Source organism: Ctenopharyngodon idella, chromosome 20, assembly GCF_019924925.1.
Source record: "Ctenopharyngodon idella isolate HZGC_01 chromosome 20, HZGC01, whole genome shotgun sequence".
In the NCBI taxonomy this organism is placed as follows: Eukaryota; Metazoa; Chordata; class Actinopteri; order Cypriniformes; family Xenocyprididae; genus Ctenopharyngodon; species Ctenopharyngodon idella.
In genome coordinates this window covers 31073701-31101629 of record NC_067239.1, presented here as the reverse complement: position 1 = coordinate 31101629, position 27929 = coordinate 31073701, and the positions used below count along the sequence as shown (strand labels likewise).

At 36.9% G+C, this 27929-nt stretch overlaps 1 protein-coding gene across 30 annotated transcripts; it reads left to right on the top strand.

The window, feature by feature from the left end:
• Positions 1–246: 246 nt before the first annotated feature.
• Positions 247–25324, top strand: mia3 (MIA SH3 domain ER export factor 3). Of its 30 annotated transcripts, none has more exons than XM_051874050.1 (30): positions 251–523; positions 2379–2512; positions 2667–2753; positions 2839–3547; positions 3626–3703; positions 3782–5581; positions 7748–8056; positions 8141–8277; positions 11110–11241; positions 11326–11347; positions 12696–12784; positions 12879–12956; positions 13048–13158; positions 13247–13318; positions 15753–15857; positions 15946–16068; positions 16216–16315; positions 16996–17051; positions 17130–17220; positions 17309–17447; positions 17737–17899; positions 19008–19043; positions 19329–19396; positions 19499–19596; positions 19790–19903; positions 20173–20241; positions 20807–20856; positions 21012–21077; positions 22422–22665; positions 23752–25324. In XM_051874050.1, the coding sequence occupies exons 1-30, from the start codon at positions 400–402 to the stop codon at positions 24039–24041; spliced, it is 5694 nt and encodes a 1897-aa protein (XP_051730010.1). In that variant the 5' UTR covers positions 251–399; the 3' UTR covers positions 24042–25324. The 30 variants fall into 30 exon arrangements, with proteins under 30 accessions (XP_051730006.1, XP_051730000.1, XP_051730011.1 ...); XM_051874048.1 differs by having other exon boundaries at positions 2839–3586; positions 3665–3703; XM_051874049.1 differs by having other exon boundaries at positions 2839–3586; positions 3821–5581.
• Positions 25325–27929: the final 2605 nt, after the last annotated feature.

The following is a 27929-nucleotide window of genomic DNA, read 5'->3' as shown; positions in this document are numbered from 1 at the left end:
CTAGTTGTACTACCTTACATACTATGGATGTCATATCTTTGTTTTTTATTATTATTAAGGCCTTTGGACACAAAAAAATGACCCGTCACATCATTGACCCATATATTATAAATAATACTAAATTAAATAATAACGCAAAATAAACATTATGTTTTTAAAAAAGCTTTTATTGTGCATGATAGTAGGCAGAATGAAACTCCACAGTGAAGTCTCCTCTGCATGTGACCAGAGCAAGTCATCCGTCCTGTTTTCGTGCCAGGTTTTGTTGTTTTGGTGCTGCTATCTCTTTAAGCGCTCTGTAACATGACTCCAGTCTTTTCTCCTCCTCACTGAAGCAGCTCAGCTCGCCTCGGATCTGCTGACGTGTCGGCAGCGGCTCTCCGATCAACAGCTGCCAGCATGGCTGCACGAAATGCATATTTTTATTATGTTTTTACGCTTGTTCTTTACGCGTGTTTTCATAGAAGCAGCGCGGACCGGCGCTTCTCCGACCTGAAGCGATGCGCCGATGATGAATGTAGCAGTGAGTATCACACTGTAACTTTGTATCAGGATGCTGACCATAAAACTTAAGTGCTGTTGGCGTCATAAAGGCCGCATCGCCGCCACAGCTGTAACTTTGTAATATTCTGTAACAGCAAAAAGAGGGGTTTTAATGGTGCAGAGAGGGTAGATATGACGGGTGGCGTCCTTGAAGATCCTGTCTGTTGATACTGAGCTCAGTTTAGCCAGTCGAGCTAACAACATGAAGAGCCCTGTGCAGGGAACATTGCTCGATGAGACCTGGAGTCTGTCTTTTATGCTCCTAATATGATATGTTCACTTGCTGCAGCTGGTAATAATGTTACAAATAAGGCCTGGTTTCATATCTCCGGCTGTTTTCATGTAAAACACACCGATGGCTTGATTGGGAAGGTCGTTATTTACAAACAACATGATTCGATTGTTCACGATGAATTAGGATGAACTGTGTTTGACCCTTTTTTTTCCCCTCAGACTCAAGATATATATAATATATATACACACATATATTCTATATGTAGCCTATATATGTGTGTGTGTGTGTGTATATATATATATATATATATATATATATATATATATATATAAAAAACACTATGTATATACATCTAATACTATATGTCAAATCGCTTAAGCGCATCTAACATAAAAGTTTGTTTATATATATATAAAATTTGTCACGTGTGTATATATTAATGCTGTCAAACCATTAATCGCATCTGTTTACATAAATAATATACATGTGTGTACTGTGTAAATTTATTATGTATATATAAAAACACACGAATGTATATATTTAACAAAAATATATATTTGTCTAAACTATTTATATTCATATAATATAAATTATATATAAATATACATGTATACATGTAAATATTTCTTAAGTAAATAGCCTACATGTGTGTATATATGTGTATATATATATATATATATGTGTGTGTGTGTGTGTGTGTGTGTGTATATATATATATATATATATATATATATATATATCAGTTTTATATTTATAATATAATATAGTTATAGTTATAAAGTTTTATATATATTTTATAGATATATATATAAAATGGTGTGTGTGTTTTTGTATGACAGTTTAATAATATGTATACAATTTTCTGAATTGAAATGAACACTTTTTACATTAATTTTTACATTAATTTACATTAATTTAGTAAAAATACTAAACAAAAAATGTGGTCATCTGAGATTTTATGGGATAATACAAAAAAAAAACGCCAATGTTGTTGAGATGTTCAAATGTTTACTTTCAGCATATATATGTACATTTTAAATATTATTTCTTGATTTAATTTTACTATCAATTCGGCCAAACAGTCCAACATTTCTTCTGAAATCCAAGGGAGATTCACCCATACTCCATAATATTCCGTACTGGCGACCTGTCAGATGCACTGTTGATCCTGGTGTGGTGGATACGCCATTAATAAACAAAAAAAAAAAAAAAAAAAATCAAGTCATCATGTAGAGAATGCATGCAGTAGTTTAATCAAACAACTGCAAAATATTCAACGCACTTCAAAATAATTAGTAAGAAATTAAAATTATATTTTGCTTCAGGAAAAATAAGCGTATTTTAGAACCTTTTAAGATTTGTTACATTGTGGGTGAAATATGCTTCATTTTGTAATGCACATTATAATTAATTCATCGCAGTGTTATTTATGCCACATTACATTCAATTTTAAGTCGTTCGCATTGTAGGCACATATATCTATGGGAACATTTTTCATTCAACTCTCACGCAGAACACGGTTTTGTTCTTACCTTACAGTAAATGCTAGATTATAAAAGTTTACGAGTAGTTTTCATCCATGTTTTTTGTGTCTCTTTAGTGCTTCTCGGCAGAGGGAAGGCCGCTAAGGATTTCACAGGGCCGGACTGTCGGTTTCTTTCTTTCAAGAAAGGAGAGACGATATATGTATATTATAAACTCTCAGGGCAGAGGTCAGACTTGTGGGCTGGAAGTGTAAGTAACCTGTTCATGATCGATTGATTGATTGATTGATTGATGCTTATGAGTTTGTGTTTTATTTTAAGTTTTGCTGTTTTTATGATTGTTTGTTTTCCGTAAACACTGTTCTAAAATGTGACTTTTATTTCTTCTTCCTCTGTCTACATAGGTTGGAAACCACTTTGGTTATTTCCCAAAGGACTATCTTAATATAAATCATGTATATACTGAAAAAGAATTGGAGGTGCCTACAGAGGTAAGTCCATGTGGTTAATATTGACTGACGTCTGGTCATTTTTGATGTGACATTTGGTTAATGTGAATCGTTCTTTCTCTTTCAGGAAACAGATTTTGTTTGCTTTGAGACGGGCCTTGATAAATTTGAAAGCTATGATATAGATGTGCTGTTGGGCAGCACATTGTTGATAGAAAGCGAGAATTCAACAGAGGAATCAAAAGAACCAGCTCAGAATGAAGATGAATCTCAACTGCCTTCTGAAACGGAGGCAGAATCAGCGGAGCTTCTTGAATCAGAGACAGTCGATTCAGAATCAACATCGCTTCTTGAATCAGAGTCAGTCGATTCAGAATCAACATTGCTTCTTGAATCAGAGACAGTCGATTCAGAATCAACATCGCTTCTTGAATCAGAGTCAGTCGATTCAGAATCAACATCGCTTCTTGAATCAGAGTCAGTCGATTCAGAATCAGCATCACTTCTTGAAGCAGAATCAGTAGGTTCGAAATCAACATCGCCTGTTGAATCAGAGTCAGTTGATTCAGAATCAGCATTGCCTGTTGAATCGGAGTTAGTCGATTCAGAATCAACATCACTTTTTGAAGCAGAATCAGTAGGTTCAAAATCAACATCGCCTGTTGAATCAAAGTCAGTAGATTCAGAATCAACATTGCCTGTTGAATCAGAGTCAGTAGATTCAGAATCAACATTGCCTGTTGAATCAAAGTCAGTCAATTCAGAATCAACATTGCCTGCTGAATCAAAGTCAGTCAGTTCAGAATCAACATTGCCTGTTGAATCAAAGTCAGTCAGTTCAGAATCAACATTGCCTGTTGAATCAAAGTCAGTCCGTTCAGAATCAACATTGCCTGTTGAATCAGAGTCAGTAGATTCAGAATCAACATTGCCTGTTGAATCAAAGTCAGTAGATTCAGAATCAACATTGCCTGTTGAATCAAAGTCAGTCAGTTCAGAATCAACATTGCCTGTTGAATCAAAGTCAGTCCGTTCAGAATCAACATTGCCTGTTGAATCAGAGTCAGTAGATTCAGAATCAACATTGCCTGTTGAATCAAAGTCAGTAGATTCAGAATCAACATTGCCTGTTGAATCAAAGTTAGTAGATTCAGAATCACCATCACCTCTTGAATCAGAGTCAGTTGATTCAAAATCAACATCGCCTCTTGAATCAGAGTCAGTCGATTCAGAATCAACATTGCCTATTGAATCAAAGTCAGTCAATTCAGATTCTGTAAAATCTCCTGAAATAGAGACATTACATTCAAAATCTACTGAAGAGGACTCAGATATCTTGATATCAGATATCTTTCAGCCAAAGACTGACTCATTAAAACCAACATTGGAAACTAAAGATGCAGTAAAAGAAGAGATGGAAGATATTTCAATAAGCCAAGATGCCGATGTCATTTTAGAAGATGTAGAAACAGAGCCATCAGATTCTGATGCACTTGATACTGATTATTCTGAGCTTTTGCACAACCAAAGTGACTCTGATTTCGAGCCTCGGGAGCGCTCACAACTTCCCCTTGAAACACAAACAGCAGGTTTAGATGCAGTACATGAAGAACCTGCCAAAACAGAGCTAAACGATAAAGATATACCACTACAAACACCAGAGAAAACACTTGAGGATGAGAACAGCCAGTCGACTTTGAATGATACGGAGCGTGAAGGGGAATCGCAAGTGACCGAATCCCTTCAAGTACTCACCAAAGAATCAGTTGCTGATGTCGAAGAACAAGCTGCACAAAGTGATGCTGATGTCAAAATCCCAACACTTTCTCATCTGCCACCAGACACTAAAACTGCTTCAGATGCACGTGAAGTCGTCCCATCTGAACCGCCATTAAATGTAGACCAGATGCAAGTAAGTGAAAACACTGAAGATGACGATCCAAAGAAGTTAGACACAAAAGAAATGGAAAACCTTCAGAAGGCCAGCATGAACAAGAATGAAAACGCACACAAAAACACTGCAGACGACGGTCCTCAGAATGCACTTACAAACAAGATCGAAAAAGCGAATGAATCCATTGACAAACCGGAGAAGGTAAATGCAACCAAAAGTGGGGAATTTGTTTTAGAAAGCCAAGAAACTGCACCTATACTTGACGAAACAGACGAACAGATTGATAAAGTGAAGAACGAACTTGTGAATCTACTGAAAAACACACTGGAATCAGAAGAACAAAGTCTTGAAGATGAAGACGAAGAGGACGTGAGCGAAGACATCGAAGAGCTTTTGGAGGATGAGAACGCTCTTCATTCTACAGAAAACACACATGAGCCTAAAGAAAATCCTCAACCTGACGGCGATGAATTGGTTGTTACCCAACAAAGCGAAAACATCACAGAACAAGAGGAAAACGATGAGGTTCATCTTCCTCCCGAAGAGCCTGAATACAGCGACAGCGTACTGAGACTCACAATTTTACGAGATCACTTGAAGGACGAGGAAATGGAGCGCATGCAGAAGTATTTCGGACTGAAGAACCTGTTTAAGATCGAAGCCATGTTTTCTGACCTAGATCTGGAGATGAAGTCTGCGAGAGAGCTGAAGACGGATACGGAGGAAATCGAGCAGACCCTAGACCAGATCATGGAGGCCTCAGAGAACTCCATTCTTGATGCGACGGAAGAATTATTTAATGAAAGAGACCGGAAAGCTCAGGAACATGGACAGGAGAAGGAGCCAGAAATATATGATGTTGAGGCTACAATCTTAGACGCTTTTCAGGAGATTGTTTTCTCTTTACGACAGAAATATTCAGCCGCCAGTGACAGCGTCCCGTTGGTCGAGGATGAACAACCTGCATCTGAAACGGGTGAGGAACATTAGTTAGGTGTTCGTTTGAATCTCTAACTCTAAATTTAGCTGTACTAACAGCAATGCTTTCTTGTTTAAATGAGCCATTTCAGGTTTTTGCTTAGATCAGATGCTGTTAAAATTGTTTTAATTAGGCATGCACGATATATCGGATACAACATCGGTATCGGCCGATAATATGTTCATCTTTAATTTTATCGTTATTGGCCCAATAAGAAAATTTGGCCAATATATTAAAGCCGATAAATAATGGATTATTTTCTTCAGCTGAGACACTTCAGATGCGCACTGTCCGTCATTTTGGTTTTGAATTGCTTGAAATATGATTGAAATCATAAAGGAAAATACAGTTAAGTGCAACATACAGCTCAAGTCTGTCATATAGGCTACATAATATTATAATAGAGACTTTTGTTTTTTAAATCAGGCTCTCAAAAATTATATAAAAATTTGGATTCAGATTTATTGGCCAAAATATCAGTTATCGGCTTTCAAATATAAGGAAATATCGGTTATCGGTATCGGACGAAATTTTCATATCAGTGCATCCCTAGTTTTAATCCTATAAAGCTTACTGAATCATATTTGACACATGAATTTCTGAGTAGGGATGCACCGATATAAACATTTTGGCCGATACCGATACGATAATTCTTTATATTTGAAAGCCGATAACCGATATATTGGCTGATAAATCGAAATCAAAATTTTTATATAATTTTTAAGAGCCTGTTTACAAAAACAAAAGTCTCACTATTAAAAGCCATGTCCCAAACACACAATTATAATGTTCTCATTATAATATTATGTAGCCGATATGACAGACTTGCGCTGCACATGTTGCACTTAACTGTATTTTCTTTTTTGAAGTGATTTCAATCATATTTCAAGCAATTCAAAACCATCATAGTGAACAGTGCGCATCTGAAGTGTCTCAGCTGAAGGAAATAACATTATTTATCGGCTTTAATATATCGGCCAAATTTTCTTATCTGGCCGATAACATTAAAAATTAACATATTGACCGATACCGATATGGTGGCCGATATTTCGTGCATCCCTATTTCTAAGGCCTCTAAATGATCGACATGATCAGAACTTTGCTGATAAACCTGTTGCACACAATCTACTACATGCCTTTTGTCGTCTGATTAATAGTTTATACTTCTTTTTTTATTTTAGCAAGTAAAAGGCCTTTTAGTATAATTGTACAAACCTTCAGCTCGTGCTTCACATGTCTTTTTGATGTGAAATCTTACTTTTCTAAAGTAAACGTAAGAATAACTTTTATATTGGTAGTAATATTTAAAGATGAACACTTACTGGACTGAAGCAACTTAGGTTTACTTGATTATCCATATATAATGTTTTAGAAAAATCATGTTAAAATAATGTTTTTGTTCATCTCTTAATCATCATTGTATTACATTGCATTATATATTTTTAAACTACAGAGCTTTTAACCTAAAAGTACACTGCAAAAAAAATGCTTTTCTTACTTATTAATATTTTTGTCTTGTTTCCAAATCAAGATGCATTTACTGTATAAGTAAAATTGATATTGTCTTGTTTTCTGAAAAAATTGAGTTTTTGCTTAAAACAAGCAAAATGATCTGCCAGTGGGTTAAAAAAAAAAAAAAAACTTAATCTTGTTTTAAGCAAAATCTCAATTTAGATTTTGTTTCAGAAAACAAGACATAATTTCTTATGTCATTTTACTTGTCTAGTAAATGCATCTTGATTTAAGAATTTTTAGATATTTGGACTGGAAACAAGACAAAAATACTAAGTAACAAAAGCATCTTTTGCAGTTAAATATCTTACTAAAACATTATTGGCAAAAGTAGAGTGACGATTGATACTTATATCATTTAATTAAGTATTATATACTGTTATAAAGATCTCATTGATTTACATTTCAAGCATCAGAATTTCATCTCACTTTTTGGCCATATAAATATCAGGATCTGCAAATTTGAATAAAATTGAGCTGTTTTTTTCCCTCCATATTCTCACAATATCATACTATATGAGCCACAAAAGCCCAATGTATCAAATATGATACTCAACAAAAAACAAAAAATAATTTTTCTGATTATTATTTCATTTGTCGGGCTTTACAAGGTAATGATTTAATAAAGATCTTTATGCACTTTTTTCCCAGATGAGAAAATTGACTCTGAAGAGGTGAAGGGTTTGGACAGTAACACCGAAATGATCGCTCCACCTGAAACTCCTGAAATGCATGAGGAGCAAAATGAATCTGAACTGATTCAGAATTCTGAATTAAATCCGAATGAAGATTTGTCCCACAGTAAAGACGCAGGTCTTGAGGAGGACGGAGGCCATTTCAACAGAAATAAAGATGCACAAATAGGGTTCGAGGACGCTGAGGAGATTCAAAAGGGGCCTCATGCTATTTTGGAGAAACCGGTGGACATCGGCTTTCACTTTGAAATGGATCAGTCTTCAGGTTTGTGAATTTTTTTTATTCTATTTTTTCTGATTTCAATAATTGTTGTCGCATATGGCTATAACTGTTATTTTCTGTCTCCAGGTTCACTAGAGTCTCCAGCTGTCTCTGATTTCCATGACACTGAAGCAAACACTGATTCCTCCAGCTCCTCAACTTCAGATGAACTCTGGGGTTTACTGCTTCCCGTCAAAGAATATCTTGGGGTGTACGGAGAAATTGTGAGTAACACAATATTTTAAGACATTAAAGCCCAAAATACACTTTACACAAGAACATCAACGCAAAAGGCTTATAGTTATGCAACATTTATGCATTCTGAAAATGTGTTTCTTTCTCAGGCATTGCATTAGTGTACATTTCTATAGTCAATGCAGTTAAAAAAGAGAGTGGTTTGAATTTTGGGAGGCAGGAACACCGAACTCATGTTGCACAAGTAGCTGGTTTGAAATCAATACCAGGGACCTGTACCATGAAGCCGGATTAGCTGGCTAGCCAGGTAAGTTTCAGATTAGTTTGCACCAATCCTGGGTTTTAGGTACCATGAAAGTGACTTGGCTTTTAGCGGTGTTCATCGCCATAGTAACTTACGCTCCACGGCAGGTTATGTTCTGGTTTAGAGATCTCAAACCGAAATTGGGCCAATCAGATGTGAGCAAACTGACACTGGCACATCCAACGCAATAAAGTCACTCCCCCAGTTTCTCTTCCTCCAAATTAAAGGTCACTATATAGCAAAAAAAAATATTTAACAATAAAATTGTCTGGCTTTAATGATAATTACTTAGAATTATTTTATGATTTATATAATTATTATATGATATATATTATTATTATTATTATTAGATCATTACACACAAGCGATTTTAGTTTAGCAGTTATTATTAAGCATTTCGTTTGAATGAATATTAATATATACAGATCATATGTAATATAAATAAGCTGTAAATAAACTTTAAATACGATGTTTCTCTATCGCTATATATTATCAACTAAACCAACTTCACAAGTTTCACTTGCACTGATAGAGCAAAAAAATTTCTTTTATCTGTCCTCTTTCATGGACAAGTATTTTCATCAGTGTAAATGAATTTAAATACTTAATTTTCTTCAATCTCTTAACCTTCAGAAAAAGAGTTTTGAATCGCGCTGGCTCTCTCACGAGAAGTGAATCATAGATTCTCTCAGTTGCAAGGCATGTGATTGGCTGTTCACCACTGATGTCACAAATTCATGTGCACGCGCTCCACAAACTCAGGATCAAAGCCTGAGTTGACAGAGGAAGTTGATGATAAGCATCATGGTACCAACAAAGCCGGATTGGAGTGGTTTGGTTCTGTCAACTCGAAACTAATCCTACAACCCTGAGTTTGTTCAACTACCATCATGGTACAGGCCCCAGGATTGTTTTCTGTTGGAGTTTACTTGGTTCTGAGTTTCTGTTTGAGTTTGAGAAACGTTTCTGTAATGGTTTTTGGAGTCATTTGTTGTGCCACCGCCTTTTTGTGGTTGTTTGTTCATGTTGTTGGTGGTGTTTTGGCCTGAACTTCTATTCTTTGGTTTGAACTGCCTCTAAAACTCCTAAAATTGGTTTCATATGCAAAATATAATTTTATATTTCCTATATTTTATTTGATTTTATGATGTTATTTGACCTAGTATTTGTATGAAAATCACAAAAATAATAGGGTATTTGTTGTTGACAAATATAAAGGAATGTCTGTTCTATAAATACACCTATTTATAAGATCTGCCATGTAATCAATATCATAATTTTGTCATGAGGGGGTCACTTCTGCTTATTAACATTTGATGGCTGATGGTGTCGATGAATGAAATCCAAACTTGTTGATAAAACTCCATACGAAACCAATATGTGTGTGAAACCCTAACAAGATTAAATTCCAAATCGTGTAAATTAAATAGTAATATCTTTTATAGCACATGTTAAAAGCTATAACACTGAAGCGTCGTTTACTCAATTTATTCTTTCAAAACCGTTAGCATCACTGCTAAATACGATTCCCCTGCTCTCCTCTCACCCAGTGTGACCAATCAGAGGCCGCCGTCAGCATCACATGACCGCGCGCGTACAGAGTGGAAACACTGCTCTTTCGTGAGAGACTCTTAGCTCAGCGTTTTGAAATGTTGACGTGTTGAAAGAGATCTTCCTCCAGCCTCGATTTCAAAACTTACTAACTGTATATACTTATTATCCTTCTGTATACATTATTATTCGAGTTAAATATATATTAGCGTTGAAAGACAAGCGTGTCAGAGTGGATTTATACCAAAATAACACCGGCTTCACGATATGAACCAACGGTCCGCCATTTATACGGTGTTCATCGGCTTCAACCTCCGTCTCTGAGCGCTCGGTTACCCTGGTAAATTAGTTAAAACGCTTTAAGAGGATGGATTCACAGCCAAGTCTTACCTCTACACCAGCTGAGATAGAAAACACAGTCTTCGTCCTGTCCAGACTTCAGGAAGTAAGTGTTTTCACTCTCTAGACTCGATCGCTGTCTTCAGGAGTGAGATGTGTGGTTTTTAACGACTTAAACTGCTTGCAATTGATCATTCAGTCAGTATAGAGAAGTATAATGTCCGTCTAGTAGTAGTGTAATAATGGCATAGTGCTGTATTGTGACCCCTTCTTATGCATGCAGCTCTCCTTAATTCTCTAAGTCCATTAAGGATCGGATAAAATCCCAAGGCAACTAAATTGGTTCATTTAAACTGAGTTGTAAGTGCTTTTTATATGCATTAGGTAGACTGGGTTTCATCGGAGGTTAAAGTCCAGTAAACCCCTAGTGTTGTGTTTCAGTTGCATGTGGCTGGTGATAAGGGTCAGTGCTTGAACAGACTTAGATTAGTCAATACAAGTCTAAAAGAGTGCAGGTATTGATTTAAAACAGTCTAAAAGTGGCTTTCAGGCCCCTTACTGACTAAACCCAAAGCTGACAGCCAGTGAAACCAAGTTGGCAAATAATTAACTGTATCTGGAATTTACATAAAACTGATCATATTTCCTGTGTTTTTGTGTCGTCTAGCTGATCACTGCTCTTCCAGAGGAATGGCGACCGGGTCCCACTTTCCACGGAGTCCCCTGGGAGCCTGTGCTCGTCACAGTGGTTGTCGGGACCCTCACGATACTGATGTTCTTCTGGAGGACGGTGCTCGCTGTAAGACGTAGCCTTGTTTACATGATGAATGTTTAGATCGATTCAATCAAATCTGTGTCACTCACCTCTTCTTTTCTCCTCTAGATCAAAGGCAGAACCTATCAATGTAAGTCACTTCTCAGCCTCGCCATGATTGAGATATACGTTTTATTTTATATCAGTCTCTTAGGGTTGGTTAATATGATGGCATATACATGCTATGGCACTATATATAGTATACTTTTACACTTTGTCGATTTTACTGTTTTTAGTCTTCTCAATTTAAGAGTTTTTCGTTTTGGGAATTTATGTTTGCACTAATGTCAGATTTATTAATTTAAGACTAAGCTGATCTTTTGGTTTTGTGTCCATCAAATGTACTTCTAATTTATAAAATATTTAATGCACTGGATTATCTGAAAAATAGGCATTACTCTACATGATTATATAATATATAAAAACCAGCAAGATGATATTGCTATGATATAAGATTGCTCGTGATACCATAGTATGAGGTATGGAAGCTCGTTTCCGCCACTAAATAAAAAAATAAAGGCAATTGTGACTTTTTAACTCACAATTCTGACTTTTTTTTCTCAGAATTGCGAGATATAAACACAGTTGCAAGTTATAAAGTCAGAATTGCGTGATATAAACACAATCGTGAGTTATAGTCAGAATTGCGTGATATAAACACAATCGTGAGTTATAAAGTCAGAATTGCAAGATATAAACTCACAATTCTTATAAAGTCAGAATTGCGTGATGTAAACTCAAAATTGCATCTTACAAAGTCAGAATTGTCTGATATAAGCACAATCGTGAGTTATAAAGTCAGAATTGTCTGATATAAGCACAATCGTGAGTTATAAAGTCAGAATTGCGTGATATAAACACAATCGTGAGTTATAAAGTCAGAATTTGCAAGATATAAACTCACAATTCTTATAAAGTCAGAATTGCGTGATGTAAACACAATCGCGAGTTATAAAGTCAGAATTGCGAGATATAAATACAATTGCGAGTTATAGCCAGAATTGCGTGATATAAACTCGCAGTTGCGTCTTATAAAGTCAGAATTGCGTGATGTAAACACAATCGCGAGTTATAAAGTCAGAATTGCGTGATATAAACACAATCGTGAGTTATAGTCAGAATTGCGTGATGTAAACACAATCGCGAGTTATAAAGTCAGAATTGTGAGACATAAACTTGCAATTCTGAGAAAAACGCCAGTCTTTTTTTTCCCTCAAAATTGGACATATCATGCAATTGTGAGTTTATATCTCGCAATTCTGAGAAAAAAAAGTCAGAATTGTGAGATAGTCGCAATTACCTTTTTTTTTTTTTTTTTTTTTCTTTTTTTTTTTAGCGGAAACAAGCTTTCATAATGAGGTCATGTCACCCATTTCTACTATCTCTTAAAATATTTTCTTAACTGTTTAATATATTTTGCATTGTATTTGTTTTCACAGTAACAGAAAAGCAGCTCAGAGACAAGATCCAGCAGCTTCTCAGCGAGAAATCTGATGCTGTTAACAAGATCACAGAATTGAATGACAAGGTAAACCTCTCTCTCGACTTTTGTTGTGTTTATTGTTTTTGTTAAAGGCTGATGAACCCGATCAGATGTAAACGCTTCATTTGTCTCCTCGCAGATAAAAGAACGTGAAGAGCGGCTGAAAAAATCTGAGAAATCACTGAGTTCCAGCCAACAAGAAATGAAGGGGCTGAAGGTGAATCACAGCAGCAGGATTCATCTGTTACCGTCCCGGTTTCATCACAGCGCACATTTGTTTAATGTGGTTTGTTGTTTTTACTGACTAGAATCATCAGCAGAAGCTCCAGAGTCAGTGGGAGGGGATGTCCGGGAGTATTTCACAGCTTAACCAAAAAATTGTGGACACACAGGAAGAAAATACAAATCTTAATGAGAAGGTAATCTTTGATTATTTTATTTTTCTTGCCATTGTGATTTTTCTCTGTCAGATTTTTCAGAACTGTTTTGTGTTTCCATCAACCAAAGATTGCCAAAATGCACCAGAGAATCGAGAAATACCAGAAAACACTGAAGAACTACGACGAGGAGCGTGCAAAGGTAATTTGTGCTGGATGAGTTGATCTTTTACTACTTTGGCTGATCTACCGGTTGAAATGAGGAAACCAGTAATAATTTGTCAAGTGTCATAGTTAGCAAAACAAACAAATGTAGTGATGGGAACAATCATTCCCTAGCAAGCATCATGAATTGCTAACAATGACAGGTTATCCTGCTAGGGCCGTCACTAAGGATTATTTTGGTAATTGGTAGATTATTTTGACGATTAATCGAGCACTATAAATAGATATTTTTGTGGTAATAAAAATAGACCTAAGCCTTTAAAATGACTTAAAATACATATATAATAACAATGAGGCAATAATATTTGGCTCATATAAAGTATCAAAGCAAGTGATCATATTGTTTTATAAAACAACACTGTTAAAATACAGAATATATGTAACAACAATCATCTTATATTTATTATGTATTATAACAACTGCCTGCAGAGGGCGCAAACGGCCTGGTGTTACACACTGGCCAAACTATATTTAATTTAAATGTTTAGTTAATCTTTTAATATTTGGCCACTTCCTTTATGATAGAAATGCTACAGCCACTGTAATTTCTTGAATATAAAATGTGGACATAAAAACAGAGCGAGGGTTTAAACTTTTATTTTGAAATCGTGAACAGTTTGCACATTTAGAAAGAGATTGATGTATTCTCATGTGTTTATAATCATTTATCTTACAAATCTGATGAAATGGCGCACATTGCGTTCCCAGATGAATGTTATAAGCAATCCAAACTCACAGCATATATAAAGAGATGGAGTTTGAGAAGCTCCATGCATGTAAATGATAACAGTTCATGTGAAGCAGCATTTACTGTGAACAGAGCCGGTCTGAGACGCACGTAACCTACACACATGGAAATAATTAAAACCCATATACATATATTAAATCCACAGGGCATGTATTTATTTAACTGAATTGCAGCCTTTGTGAATTCACAATAACACTATGCTATAGTATGGTTTTAAAGGGTTAGTTCACCCAAAAATGAAATTTCTGTCATTAATTACTCACCCTCGTGTCGTTCCACACCCATAAGACCTTCGTTCATCTTCGGAACACAAATTAAGATATTTTTGATAAAATCCGATGGATCAGTGACAAGATAATTAACACTTTCAATTCCCAGAAAGCAGTTCATGTGACTACAGTGGCTCAACGTTAATGTTATGAAGTGACGAGAATACTTTTTGTGCACCAAAACAAAAGAACAACTTTATTCAACAATATCTAGCGATGGGCGATTTCAAAACACTGCTTCATGAAGCTTCGAAGCTTTATGAATCTTTTGTTTCGAATCAGTGGTTCGGAGCGTGTATCAAACTGCCAAAGTCACGTGATTTCAGTAAACGAGGCTTTGTTATGTCATAAGTGTTTCAAAATTTCAATGGTTCACCACTGGGGGGCATGACTTTGGCAGTTTGATACACGCTCCGAACCACTGATTCGAAACAAAAGATTCGTAAAGCTTCATGAAACAGTGTGTTGAAATCGCCCATCACTAGATATTGTTGAATAAAGTCGTTATTTTGTTTTTTTGGCGCACAAAAAAGTATTCTTGTCGCTTCATAACATTAAGGTTGAACCACTGTAGTCACATGAACTGTTTTAAATTTGTCTTTAGTAGCTTTCTGGGCATTGAAAGTGTTATTTTGCTGTCAATGCAGGCCTCACTGAGCCATCGGATTTTATCAAAAATATCTTAATTTGTGTTCTGAAGATGAACGAAGGACTTACGGGTGTGGAACGACAAGAGGGTGATTAATAAATGATATAATTTTCATTTTTGGGTGAACTAACCCTTTAATACATCATGCAGCCTTAGAAAAAGGTCTAATAATGCGGTTCATAGATTCTTCTCCGTGGAATGCGCCACGTCCGGTATTTTGCTGGAAATGACAGCCTTATATCCTATTAACACTTTTTCTTTCACTGATGAACATGGAGAGCGAGAGAGAGAGAAGCAATTTAATTGAGAAAATGATTAAATACAGGATTTCCACTGTCATGGAAAACTGAGTAAGATCAGTATTTTGTGATTTCCAGGCTTGGCAAAGTCATGGAAATTAATAAAATCTTGAAAAGTTGTGCAGATTTCTGTAATGGAATAAACGTTTTTAATTATGCCCAGCTCATAAATATTTCATCAGCTAGAAGTTGCTTTTGAGTGGTGCAATTTTGATTAAAAAAAAAATCCAATAAATGTGAAAGGAAATTATTTTATTTGAAAATTGTAAACGGCAATGAAACAAATTTGTCAAATAATTAAAATATTAAGTTTTCAGTAGATTTTTAATCACTCTTCCAGAAATGTTTATATCATCATTGAATATTAAAGTCGGCCCCTCATGTCCTGAAGATGAAGATATTAAGTGTTCTGTGTGTTTCTGGGGTTTGTTTTGAATTGATAACAGGTTCATGTCCTCATGGATGAAGCTAAACTCAGAGAAGATGCTCTTAAGGCTCAGGTGATGTCCTTTGAGAAGGAAAACGGCGCTTTAAAAGAGCAGAAGAAATCTGTAAGTCCTGCTGTCAGAGCTGTGAACCTGCCAAGCTTGTCCTTCCATCAATGTCGACATGACTTAAATGATATTTATTATCTGACAGCTCCTTCGTGATGCTAAAGACTGGCAGGAGAAGCACAAGAAACTGAGTGAGGAGATCAGAGTTTATCACAAATCCCAGAAAGAGCTGGAGGACTCGCTGCTGCACAAGGAAAATGAGATTGATGTGAGTGAAATTTGTTGCATATTATAAAACAGATGCTGCATGCTGAAGATCCCTTTAGCCATGACTGTATTTGCCATTTTTCTCCAAAATGTCACAATGTACATGCATGACATCCCATGATATTCTGTGTGTTTCTCTGGTTTGTAGGTTTTGTCCAGCTGTATCGCAGAGCTCAACCGTCTGGGAGCCGGTGATTCTGCTGAACTCCAGAAAGAAGATGCTAAAATGTCTAATGGAGAAGATGATGGTGAGCGCTCTGTTTATAACTCCAGTTTTTCTTTTTTGGCTTGGTATTTTAACGTGTCTTGTTATAACAAGAATATATATGGCAAGAGCTCTTTTCAGTGGCTGCATTCTTTTCCTCATGATTATTTTCGTTTTTCCCTTTGCATTCTGCTGTAATAGTATGAAAAAGGACAGCATATGCTGCACATTTGTGGTCTGTTCTTCCGATTTAATTTACGATATATCCCATTAATAATTCAGAATTGCGTGATATAAAGTCAGAATTGCGAGATATAAAGTCAAAATTGCGCGTGACGGTCAGAATTGCGTGATATATAGTCAGAATTGCAAGATATAGTCAGAATTGCGAGGTATAAAGTCAGAATTGCGAGTTATAAAGTCAAAATTGCATGTGACAGTCAGAATTGCGAGTTATAAAGTCAGAATTGCGTGTTAATATCATATTAAGGTCACTCTGAAACACGCACCGCATGTGTTTACTTAATTAAACTACAGCCTTTGCTATTTAATAATCACAATAAACTATATCACGATTTCATCCTACATACAGTTATTGAACGTGGGTCTCTTTTATCACATTGCTGCTGTTTTATACAAGCAATAAGCCACTTGAGGTCATTGGAGATGGTTAGATGAAACATTCTCCTCTATTCTAAACATCAAGTGTCTGTTTTCTTTCAGAGAAGAAGATGGACACCACGAGAGTGCGGATCAAACAGATGATGGACGTCTCCAGGGTACGTCTGCTCCGGGCAGATTCTTTTGGAGGATAATTTAACACTCCTCTTATTTGTAATGCTGTTTCTGTTTCACAGATTAAAGCAACTCTCAGTATTGTTGAAGACGAGAGAAATCGCTACATGGAAAGTCTCCTCGCCGAACAGAAATCCAGACAGGAGCTGGAGGGTATGAAGACTGTGATTGTGTATTTGAACACCTTCCAGTTTGCTTTCCACATCTTCATTTAATCATGTACTTCTTTTTTTTAATCTAGAGCAATATCAGAAGGTCATGCACGACCAGATGAATCTGAACAATGAGAAAACACATCTGGAGAACCAGTTCAAGAACCTGCAGCAAAGACTAGAAATCACCACTGAACTCTACCAGCAGAAAGAAAACGCCCTGCAACAGTGAGATCACACACATTACTCACACTGCACACAGAGGCTGTTTTGCAAGATCAGATTTTTTACAAGTGTGCAAATCATTTCAAACCTCAAAATAGGCCTGTTTCATTTTGATGCAAAAACTAAACAAAACAACTCTGGTTGGATGTTCCGACATGGATCAAATTTGTGCTTTCCCTGTCAACAAAGCCTACGTCCTTTATTCATTCGAATAGCAGTAGTAAAAAAGTGGTTTGGCTATAAACTCACCACTCCTGTATTTCCTCGCTTTATGAACTTCCTTTGTGCTCAGGAAATTGACTCAGGAGGAGCTGGAGAGACGTGAGAAGGAGACGAAGCTGTCGGAGGTGGACAGTAAAGCTCTGCGGTCGGAAGAGGAGCTGAGAGCGCTTAAACAGAAGATCAAGGACATTGAGGAGGAGATGCAGCAGAACGAGCGCTCGCTGAAGTCTGAGGTGAGAAACTCTGAGCCTGTTTACTGTACAACATCACTCTGCTCTCAGGCTGACACTTCATAGGCCCTTTCCCAAATGGCACACTTCATAGCACTTTTGGTCTTGTGGGCTTACAATGGCTGCCTGTGTCCGTTAAGTCCATGAGACCGTAGGGTGTCCCTTTTGTTAATTTTAGGTCTCGAAAGGGTGCTTTGCAGTCGATATGTGCCCTCAATGTGCACTTTTGCTGAGCAGAAATCTTCCCGACAGTCAAAGCGGCATTACGTCACGAAAGTGCGGACTCGTAGGAAGACTGCGAGTGTTTAGGGTGTCTTTTGGGACAGGGCCATAGTCTCATTTAGTGGTTTGGCATTGGCCTATAAGTGTCAGAACCAGTGTTATTTTAGTTTTATTCACTTTTTGAATTAGCTTTTATTTTTATATTTTTAGTTTTCGTGTTAATTTTAATAATTTCATTATGTGCTTTTTAAATATAGATATTTCGGTTTAATTTATTTTTAGCGTAGTTTTTATTTATTTCAAGTTAATAAATTTAGTGCTTCAACTTAAACTTGTTTCAGTTTATTGCCAAGGCAACAATTCTAATTTTTGTGTGAAGTTTTTCAAATAATATTTATATTTTATTTTATTTCAGATTTATTTATTTATTTATTTTTATTTTTATAGTTTTAGTTAAAGATAACCCTGGTCAGAAGCAGCACCAGGACTTTTATTTTGACAGCGCTGAGAATGCAGTGCCTGTATTATTAGTAATAGAAAGTCAAATGCAATAATACTTTCTCTTATACTGTCGGCATTCAACAAATACACATCTATGTAATTTAAACAAGTTTTTGAATATCTAATAAACATTTCATTTTTTTAGCAAGTTTATTTTTTGCATATTGACAGTTTCCAATGAATTATTTTGAATTTAGTAAATATGTAAAATTATCATTTTTATTATAGCAATTGTTTGCATGTGCTATTCACTATCTTTAAATTAAATTAAATAGTGTGGTATTACATATAGCCTATTGGCTTAATATCGGCCACCCTGCGCTATAAGAAAAAATTCATATCGGTTGATCAATAGCTCATTCTTATCGCCCTGCCGTCTCTCCTATAGGTGGCAGTCCAGGAAAAGAAAGCCCATGAGAACTGGGTGAGTATCATGTTTTGTTAGTCTTTGTAATGAAAACTAGAAGCTTTTTCTCTTTTATATTAGGGATGCACCAGCTGATACCAGTAGCCTATAATAATCAATTATTAATTATAATGTTATGGCCAGTAATAAGAGATATGATTGTACACATTTCAGAATACAGCGGCACACGAAATCATATTCATATACTTAAGTGCTTCATTTTCCATTAAAAATATATAATATTGGCTAATACTGATATATTTAGTGATATATTAATCATGTCTACTTGTTGATCTTCAATAGTTGAAAGCGCGTGCTTCAGAACGAGCTCTGGTGGAGGAAAGAAGAGAGTTGGCCAACCTTCGTCAGAAGTGAATATTCATCAAATCACACTGTTCAAATGCAATTTCTCGACATCATTGCTGTTATTTGTATGGTTGTTTCTGAACTCTGTTGTTTGTGCATTTATAAAGGCTTGTGGAGTACAGAGATAAAATCTCAGACATGGAGCAAAGTCTGTTCAAACTCAACTCCGGACCCCCGGATCGCCACATGCCGCCACAGCGAAGAGGTGAGTAGTTGTCGTCCTCTAAATCACCTTTCACAAGGTCTTTAAAACACAACCAACCCACAGAACGGCTGCTGTTGCTGTCCACATGCTGTCTAAAAGGCTTTTGTTTGTGTATAATGTGGTGTTTTCCGAAGTGTTACTTCCTCTTATGTGGCAGGTTTTTTTTCTGATTGTCACGGTTTGGTCTGAACAGGTGATTCGTACGGGCCGTCTCCTGTGAGTGGGGGGGCTCCCTCTCCTCCTCTAATGATAGAGGGTCCTGGACGCCCCCCCTCTGCACCTGTAGGGCGAAGGGGTGAACCGTTCGGTGAGTCGGCGCTGCTCCCTTTCGCCAATCCTCACTCCAACTTTATCCTCCTCCTTTAATTTTTCCAGCTTTCCTGTTTTAATCACTCTACGTTTTTAGGTCACCTGTCATTTCCCCCCTCAGTTTCTCTCCTCAAATCATTTCCTTCTGTCATTGTCGTTGTTGTCATTTGAAAACACTCCTGATGTGTTCGCTCCTGAGCTCCAGATGTTTAGGCCTCAGGCTGAAATGATTAATAACAGCTCCTGATCACTTGTGATCTGTTCCAGGTCCACGACCCCCGTCTGACCCTCACGGACGCTTCTCAGACCTTGGACACCCGCTGCCATCCCGACCAGGTGCTTTTGATACAACTTGTTACAAACCAGCAATGAAGGCTGCATTTATTTGATTAAAAAAACGTAATAATGTGAAATATTTTTATGCCCCTTTTTATAAGATGTAAAATAAGTCCCCACAGATCATTTTTTTTATAGCATGTTAAAATTGCCACTTTTTGGGGGTGAGCAAAAACGCACCGTTTTTGTGTGTCACTTTAAATGCAAATGAGCTGCTGCTCCCGGCCCCCTTTCAAGAAGAGGGTGGAGCTTCAGGAGCTCACGCTCCGGCATACTGGTGTAGGACAGATTGAAAGAACACCAGCAACAACAAAACAGGACAATCTCACGCACTGAAAATGTCAGAAAGTGTCAGTAGCGGTGTTCAGCCTTATATGTTCGAACCGGAGTCGTTGAAAAGACCCTAGTTTGTGAAGCAGTCCTGCTCAAAATGATTAGTGCAAACGTATAAGACTTTTTTTCTTTGGGACATTCACTTCGAAAGTGAAATTTAATAAATTATTATTTTTTGTTTGCATTGCAGTTTTGAGTCTCATGTTTAACTGTCTGTCATTTTGTCTTTCAGAAATGTTTCCTCCGATGACATCATCTCCATGTGCACATGACGGACCAATGGTAAGGATCACAGTTGTCATGTTTTTCTGTTTGTAATTTGATGTACAATGTTCACATGTGAGCAAGTAGATCTCCAGTAAATGTCCATGAGAAACAGTCATGCATATGTAGGTGTTGTTCTCCATTAAACCGTGGTGGGTGTGTTTGCTTTAAAGCAGACCGCTCCAGTCACAGAGACGGCCGAGGCCTCAGAGCAGGTCTCGTCTGAGCCTGTAGAGCCCGTGAGTACAGCGGCTGGGTGCTGGGATGGTAGGGACGGGTTTGTGCACAGTGGCAGGTTGCTGATAACACATTTGGTTGTGGTTCATGGCTTTTGTCAGCTGTTTTTGGGTCTTCAGAGCCTGATTAAACAGTTTTGTTCATCAGGATGGGTTTCTTTTCACTTTCTAATCACTGTGTGGGTCTTGTGCTCAGAATGTTACGGTATGTTTAACAAAACTCATGTTCGTGAGTGATTCCAGCATGTTGTAGGCCTGAAACATACTCTACGCAAGTATGCATGCCAACGATTTCTAACTAAACTAAATTAACTCTTGTCTAACTAACGAAACTAAAACCAGAAAAAAAAAAACATTTTCGTTACTTGAAATAATAAACGCTTAAAATCAAATTATTCATTGACAGTAGCTGTCGCCCAGTAGTATGCAGGATAGATCAAAGGAAATAGAAAGAAAACACAAAAAACATGTTGAGATTGTTAAATAAGATTCAACAGAGAAATGGGTCCAAATTAAAGACTAATTTAGTAATATACAATAAGAACACAATGTGCGTCAGGTTTATTTTATTTACACATTCAAATTTCCAACATTTTTGTAGGCTGAAATTTACAGTATTTCACCAATATTCCACCAAAATAAAAGCTCAAGGGTTTTAAATATTGAAGAAATTAGATAAATATTACTATTAGAACTGCTATAGTAGTGTAAAATAATTTTTTTATTATTATAATGAACAAATATTCTTTTTTTTTTTTAATTATTTTACTGTACAATTGTAATTTTAAGAAGCTAATGTTTCTTTTGTTTTTTATTAGACTAATAATCAGCACTTAATTATTAATTAAGCTCTAGACTTTGAATTTAAGCTTTAGGGTTTGAATGTTTGAAAGTGACGAATTTAAGACAATTATTAGTTTTTAACTTGTAGTATAATATCAAATTAAATGTAATTTACAACAGTAATATATTTGTTTTCATATAATTATTTAGCTTAATACTTAACATTATAATAGTTATATTAATAATGATTTTAATGAATAATTAGAACTGATATAATATTATTATTATTATTATTATTATATTAAATTTGATTGGGTTCCTAAAACACCAGTATAACTAATAAACATCAGAGAACCATGAACATGTTAATGTGTCATTAAATTATTGAAGAAATAACTTAAAATCTTCAAGTAAATTTTTTGTGTCTGCTGCTGCGTTCTTGTATAAAGTATGTTTCTGGTCTTACAATGGCTCACTGACATCTGCTTGGGTCAGTTAACAGGAATCCACCGTTAAATCACCCCAGTAATCATTTTTCCATAACCTGTTGTTCTTCTCTTCCAGCTCTCCAAGTCTCAGAGTCAGGGATCCTTCCTTCCTTCTCCCATACGGGATTCTCCGGTTCCGCCTCCCAAGTCTTACGGACCCCCAATCATGCCGCCCAATGGGCCGCCGCCAATGATGATCCGACCGCCCAATGGCCACCCTCCCATGATGCCCCCTGAGCCTCGCTTTAGACCGCCACACATGGATTCTTACGGCCCTCCTCCTCCGATTGGCCCGTTTGGACCTGTACCGCCCCCTTTTGGTAAGTTACCCAACACTTATGGACTCTATCTTTCAAACATACCTTCTGATGTTCATCCATGTTTATTTGGTGCTATAACTAGTAGTAAAGAGGAAGAGATGATCGGTTCACAAGTCGAGCTACCGCGATCTGTCACGCCACTTTAACCACAAAAACACATTTATTTTATTTATTGAAGTTAAAAGTGACAGAATTTGAAAGCTAAGACATAGTTTCATATCAAAAGTAATTTTATTTTGATTATTGGATTGCAGGCATGAATTTAACGCATATGAAAACGAGGCGGTGAGGGATTGATGTCTTCACAGTGGCACAACTAGGGTTGTAACGGTACCAAAATTTCAGCCCTCAGTACCAATACCAGTCAAATTTTGTGGTTCTCGGTACCAGTTTTGAACATTTTTTATGTCATGGATTTCATTAGCGAAATTAACACTATAATCACTAAGGCTGTCAATCTCTAAAGCACAAGCTCGCTAAATTCTGCACTCTCGCAAAAACAATAAAATAAAAAATGAATCTGTCCAATGAATCTCTTATTTACATCTCGTTTACACTTTGTTGGAAAGGATTCGCAAGTGTGCGGCTCGTGTTGAACAAAACCTTGTTCGTTTTCAGTGGTGTTAAGTAGGTTTTGACCAACTTGCTGACTAGCAAACATCTGATTGGCCATTGCGTTCACACGCTCAACAGATATGACTGTGATTGGCTACATTGCTCAACGCTTGTAAAAAACACTGTAAACAGAAACTTTTGACGCTCAGAGCGAGCTCAAACAAACACGAACGAGAGTTTATAGTACTGACTGGTATGTTTGACAACCCTACAACTTTTAAAACTGTTTTACGGAGCTTTAGGAAACCTGTTTCTTTAGCTGAACAATCGGTATGATGTTAAACAACAGTACAATCCATTAAATGCACTGTTCTATCTCTCACAGCCTAGTCAATACTCCTGTCAAAAATTAAATATGGCGCTATTAAACCTCATTGTTCCTCCAAAATGGTTCTTAAATTAAGTTTCGGTCAAATATTCTTTTTCATTGCATCACTAACTGAAACTTTACGTTGCATTTTGTTTGATCAGCACGAGGCCCACCGTTGGGACCACTGCCTCCACCACCACTCGGACAGCGCGACATCCCGCCTGAATTTTTCGGACCTCGCGGGCTTCCCCCTCGTTCCTTCCCTCCCGGGCCTCTGCCGCCCCCTGGAGCAATGATTCCACCTCCATACGCCGCACGCGGTTTCCCGGGACCCCCTCCGCTGATGGCTCAGAGCTCCAGAGACGGTGACGGGAACGTCGCACCAGCTAACGTCCCGCCAACGGACGGCTCCCATCAGAACGCGGGCGGCTCCACAATGGCTGAGCCTTGAGAGAACAAGCAGTTTTGTTCACTTGACTTTGTTCGGTCCTGATTCTTTTCGATATTTAAACATCAAAATGCCACATCTGGTCTGGGTGGGAAGATAAACTCAAGTTTGATTTGTGCTTAATTTTGTTTCAATAACACATTTGTGACAGAAATTATGAGGGTTTTGATTTTATACATTAGCAAACCTTTCCTATGGAAATAGTTTGATTTAATACACATTTAATTTTCTTTTTCCGGTGGTTGTCATGTGGTTAAAATATAATATATCTACCACTCGCCCAGTGCTGAAGCATTTTGGGATATCAAATATTTAGGCAAGTGAGACACACCCGTCGTGAAGCCATTTCCTCATGCCTTTAATGTGAGAGGACTCTGAATTTTTATGCCTTTTCACCATTTTTGAATGCACATTTTCCTGTTGGGTCGCTTTTAGTCATGATTCGCCAGCTCACCTGTTTGTTTTAACGTTGATTCGTCGTGCGTCTGCTCTTATGATTTCTTTTCCTAGCGGAAAGGCACATATGATGTCATATTGACAAAGTATTTATACATTTCTTTCAGCTGCGTATACAATAAAATATTCTCATAAATCAGACGTCCCTAATGTAACATAAGCTCAATGGAAACAGATGAACCTCTGAGTTTTCATACAGCCAAATGTATTAATCAGTGTTGGACTATGTTTGTTTAGAGACAAAATCATCTCACGGGAATCGAAACACAAGCAGAATGAATTTGTGTGTAACAAAAGGTCTGAATTATTCTTATGTAAATTGCTGCATTGAATTCACTGTGAACATTTACATAAGAATGATTTTATGAATGATGTAAAAACATGTCTCATTCAGTTCACACAGGATTGATTTTATGAGTAAACTGTTCACTGAATTGCAATAATTTACATAATGTTTTTATGAACCATTTACTTTCATCTTGTTTAATTCACAGAATGGTTTTACACATGAAGTGCACAGAAAATCATTCCGTCATGTTTCATGAACGAGGCCCGTGAATGATGTTCTCTGGGTTTTTGATGCAATGCTCTTGGAAACAAAAATACTCCAGTCTTCAAAATCCATAACTTTTTTTCTTTTTTTGTGGCATATACTGTTTTGTTGATATTAGAGTAAATTATTTTAGTAAGTGTGTTGAGAGGATGCATCTTGTGCGCAGTAAGAGTGTCTGCATCATGTGTTGAAATCCTAGGGAAGAAACGGTTTTTAAAAATAAGTGGCATTGATTTTGTGGGAATGAATGATTTGAATAAAGCTGCTTTTTCCTGTAGTTTTGATGAATGTGTTTACTGGCAAATACAGCATTTTTGTGTCATGCATCTCGGCATCTTTCAAACTCCCTGAGGAGATGTGGACTAATTAATCCAGGACATTAGAACTAAGTAATTAATCTTGTAAGCGTTTTCCTCAGAGTATTTAGACACTTAAAAATATCTGAATGTCATTGCTTTAGATGCAAATGGCCTAAGACGAACACTTCCCAAATGCATGTGAAAATTGGTGTTGGCAAGTATATGAAATGCCAATCCGTTAATATTTTTATGAATTCTAGCAATGCAATGTTGTAAGAACATGAACGTGAACAAACGTAAACGACGCTCAGGACAGTTGACGGGCCAGTGCTGCATCATCACGAAAGTTTAAGCCTTGCCAAGTGAAATATTCAAGTGCAAGAAGACGTGAAAGGGAACTCAATTTGTTACTCGCATGCCCAGAAATCCGCGTCTCAGTCAGCGAGCGAATACTGAATTGAACTCTCGTCTTCTTGCACTTAAAAATGCCTGTATTGGCGAGTATCCTCATAAACACAGTTGTGTCTTAAGTGAACATAACATGCATTTTGTTTCTCAACTGTTTATCAGTATATTGGATCCGTGCATTAGCTCTTAAAGCGACAGCAGCCTAATGTATTCCTGCTGCCGTCTGTCATTAATGTTACTCAAACAACAAAAAATCGAAAACTGAACAGTAGATTATTGTTTGTTTGACCTGCTCTCCTGATTGCCTAATGGTGCGTTCACACCAGATGCGAATGAAGCGTTAAGCGCAAGTGATTTACATGTTAAGTCAATGCAAAGACACGATAGGCATCCTGCGGCACGAATGAGGCCTCACGCAAATTGAGCGTTTCGGGCGAGTTGAAAAATCTGAACTTTGGCGAATATTCGCGCCACGTTAACCAATCAGGAGCTTGCTCTAGTAGTGACGTGATTACGACATAGCGAGCGGAGGCAGCAATGGAGGACAAAATCATCGTCGCTGTATGTGGATACCCAGAGCTGTATGATACATTTTCGTACTTTTATAGAAACAGAAATAAAAAGGATCTTGCTTGGAAGAAAGTGAGTGAGGAGGTCGGACAGTCTGGTAAGTTGTAAAAAATGCTCTTTACTCAATTTGAGCTATATACATATTGAGACTACAAGCTAGCTAAAGCCGGCAAATTGAGCTTATTAGCCTGACACGAATTGGCGTCTGTTGTGAAGTGAATTTCACGTGTGAATGAAGCGAGTAAACTCAAAATGTTCAAGCGTCCAACTACGCGCGAATAGCGCAGTTTATTCGCGCGGTGTGAACACCCCGTAAGACAAATTTCTCCTAAGGGAGATAAACAGAATATTAATAATAACAAAAGACAAATAAAAATCGCTCACTGCTCTTTGCTGAATAACTTTAATAAGGATGAATCTGTTTAATCAAAGACTAGGATATAGAAAGACTGTTCACTCAGTTATGATTGGGAGAAACTGCAACGCGCAATATGGCGGAATATGTCCCGCTTTCTAATAAAAGAGCCAATCGCTGATTGATAAAGTCATTGCGTCACTGCAGCGACCGTTAGAGGCTCCGGTTCCCATAGAAACCTGAGACTTAGGACAGCACATGCGCATTAGCTGGTCTAGCCTGAAAAGTAAGCCTCTTTAACGCTATTTGAGCTTAAGAAACAACACTTATGGCACAGTTCATGTCAGATTTTTTGCTGTTTGAAATATATTATTTAGTTGTGAGTTCGCCAAGCAGTTTTTGAAGTTTCAATATTCCCCCATTCAAATAGATAGGACTTGGTCTTGGATGCCTGAAATAGCTGCCGGAGGCTTTGCAAATATGGCCGCCGAGTGAACGGACTTTCCTTGAAAAGGACTTTGGTTTAATTTATACAGTGAAGATTTATTTTTTACATTTTATTGCTTTAAATTTCTGTACCAGATAATAGTGAATTTCACTGGTATTTAAATTTTTGTTGTCATAACTGCCTGTTTTTGCAAAAATATTTATGGCTGGTAAATTTTCTTAAAGGGTTAGTTCACCCAAAAATGAAAATAATGTCATTTATTACTCACCCTCATGTCGTTCTACACCCATAAGACCTTCGTTCATCTTCAGAACACAAATTAAGATATTTTTTATTAAATCCGATGGCTCAGTGAGGCCTCTATAGACAGCAATGCCAATGTAAATCTCAAGATCCATAAAGATACTAAAAACATATTTAAAACACTTCATGTGATTCAACCTTAATATTATAAAGCGACAAGAATACTTTTTGTGCGCCAAAAAAACCAAAATAACGACTTTTCAACAATATCTCATGATGGCTGATTTCAAAACACTGCTTCAGAGCTTTACGAATCGAATCAGTGACTCGGAGTGCCAAAGTCGCGTGATTTCAACAGTTTAGCCGTTTGATAGGAGATCCGAATCACTGATTCGCTTCGTAAAGCTCCGAAACAGTGTTTTGAAATCGGCCATCATGAGATATTGTTGAAAAGTTGTTATTTAGTTTTTTTGGCGCACAAAAAGTATTCTCGTCGCTTTATAATATTAAGGTTGAATCACATGAAGTGTTTTAAACATGTTTTTAGTACTTTTACGGA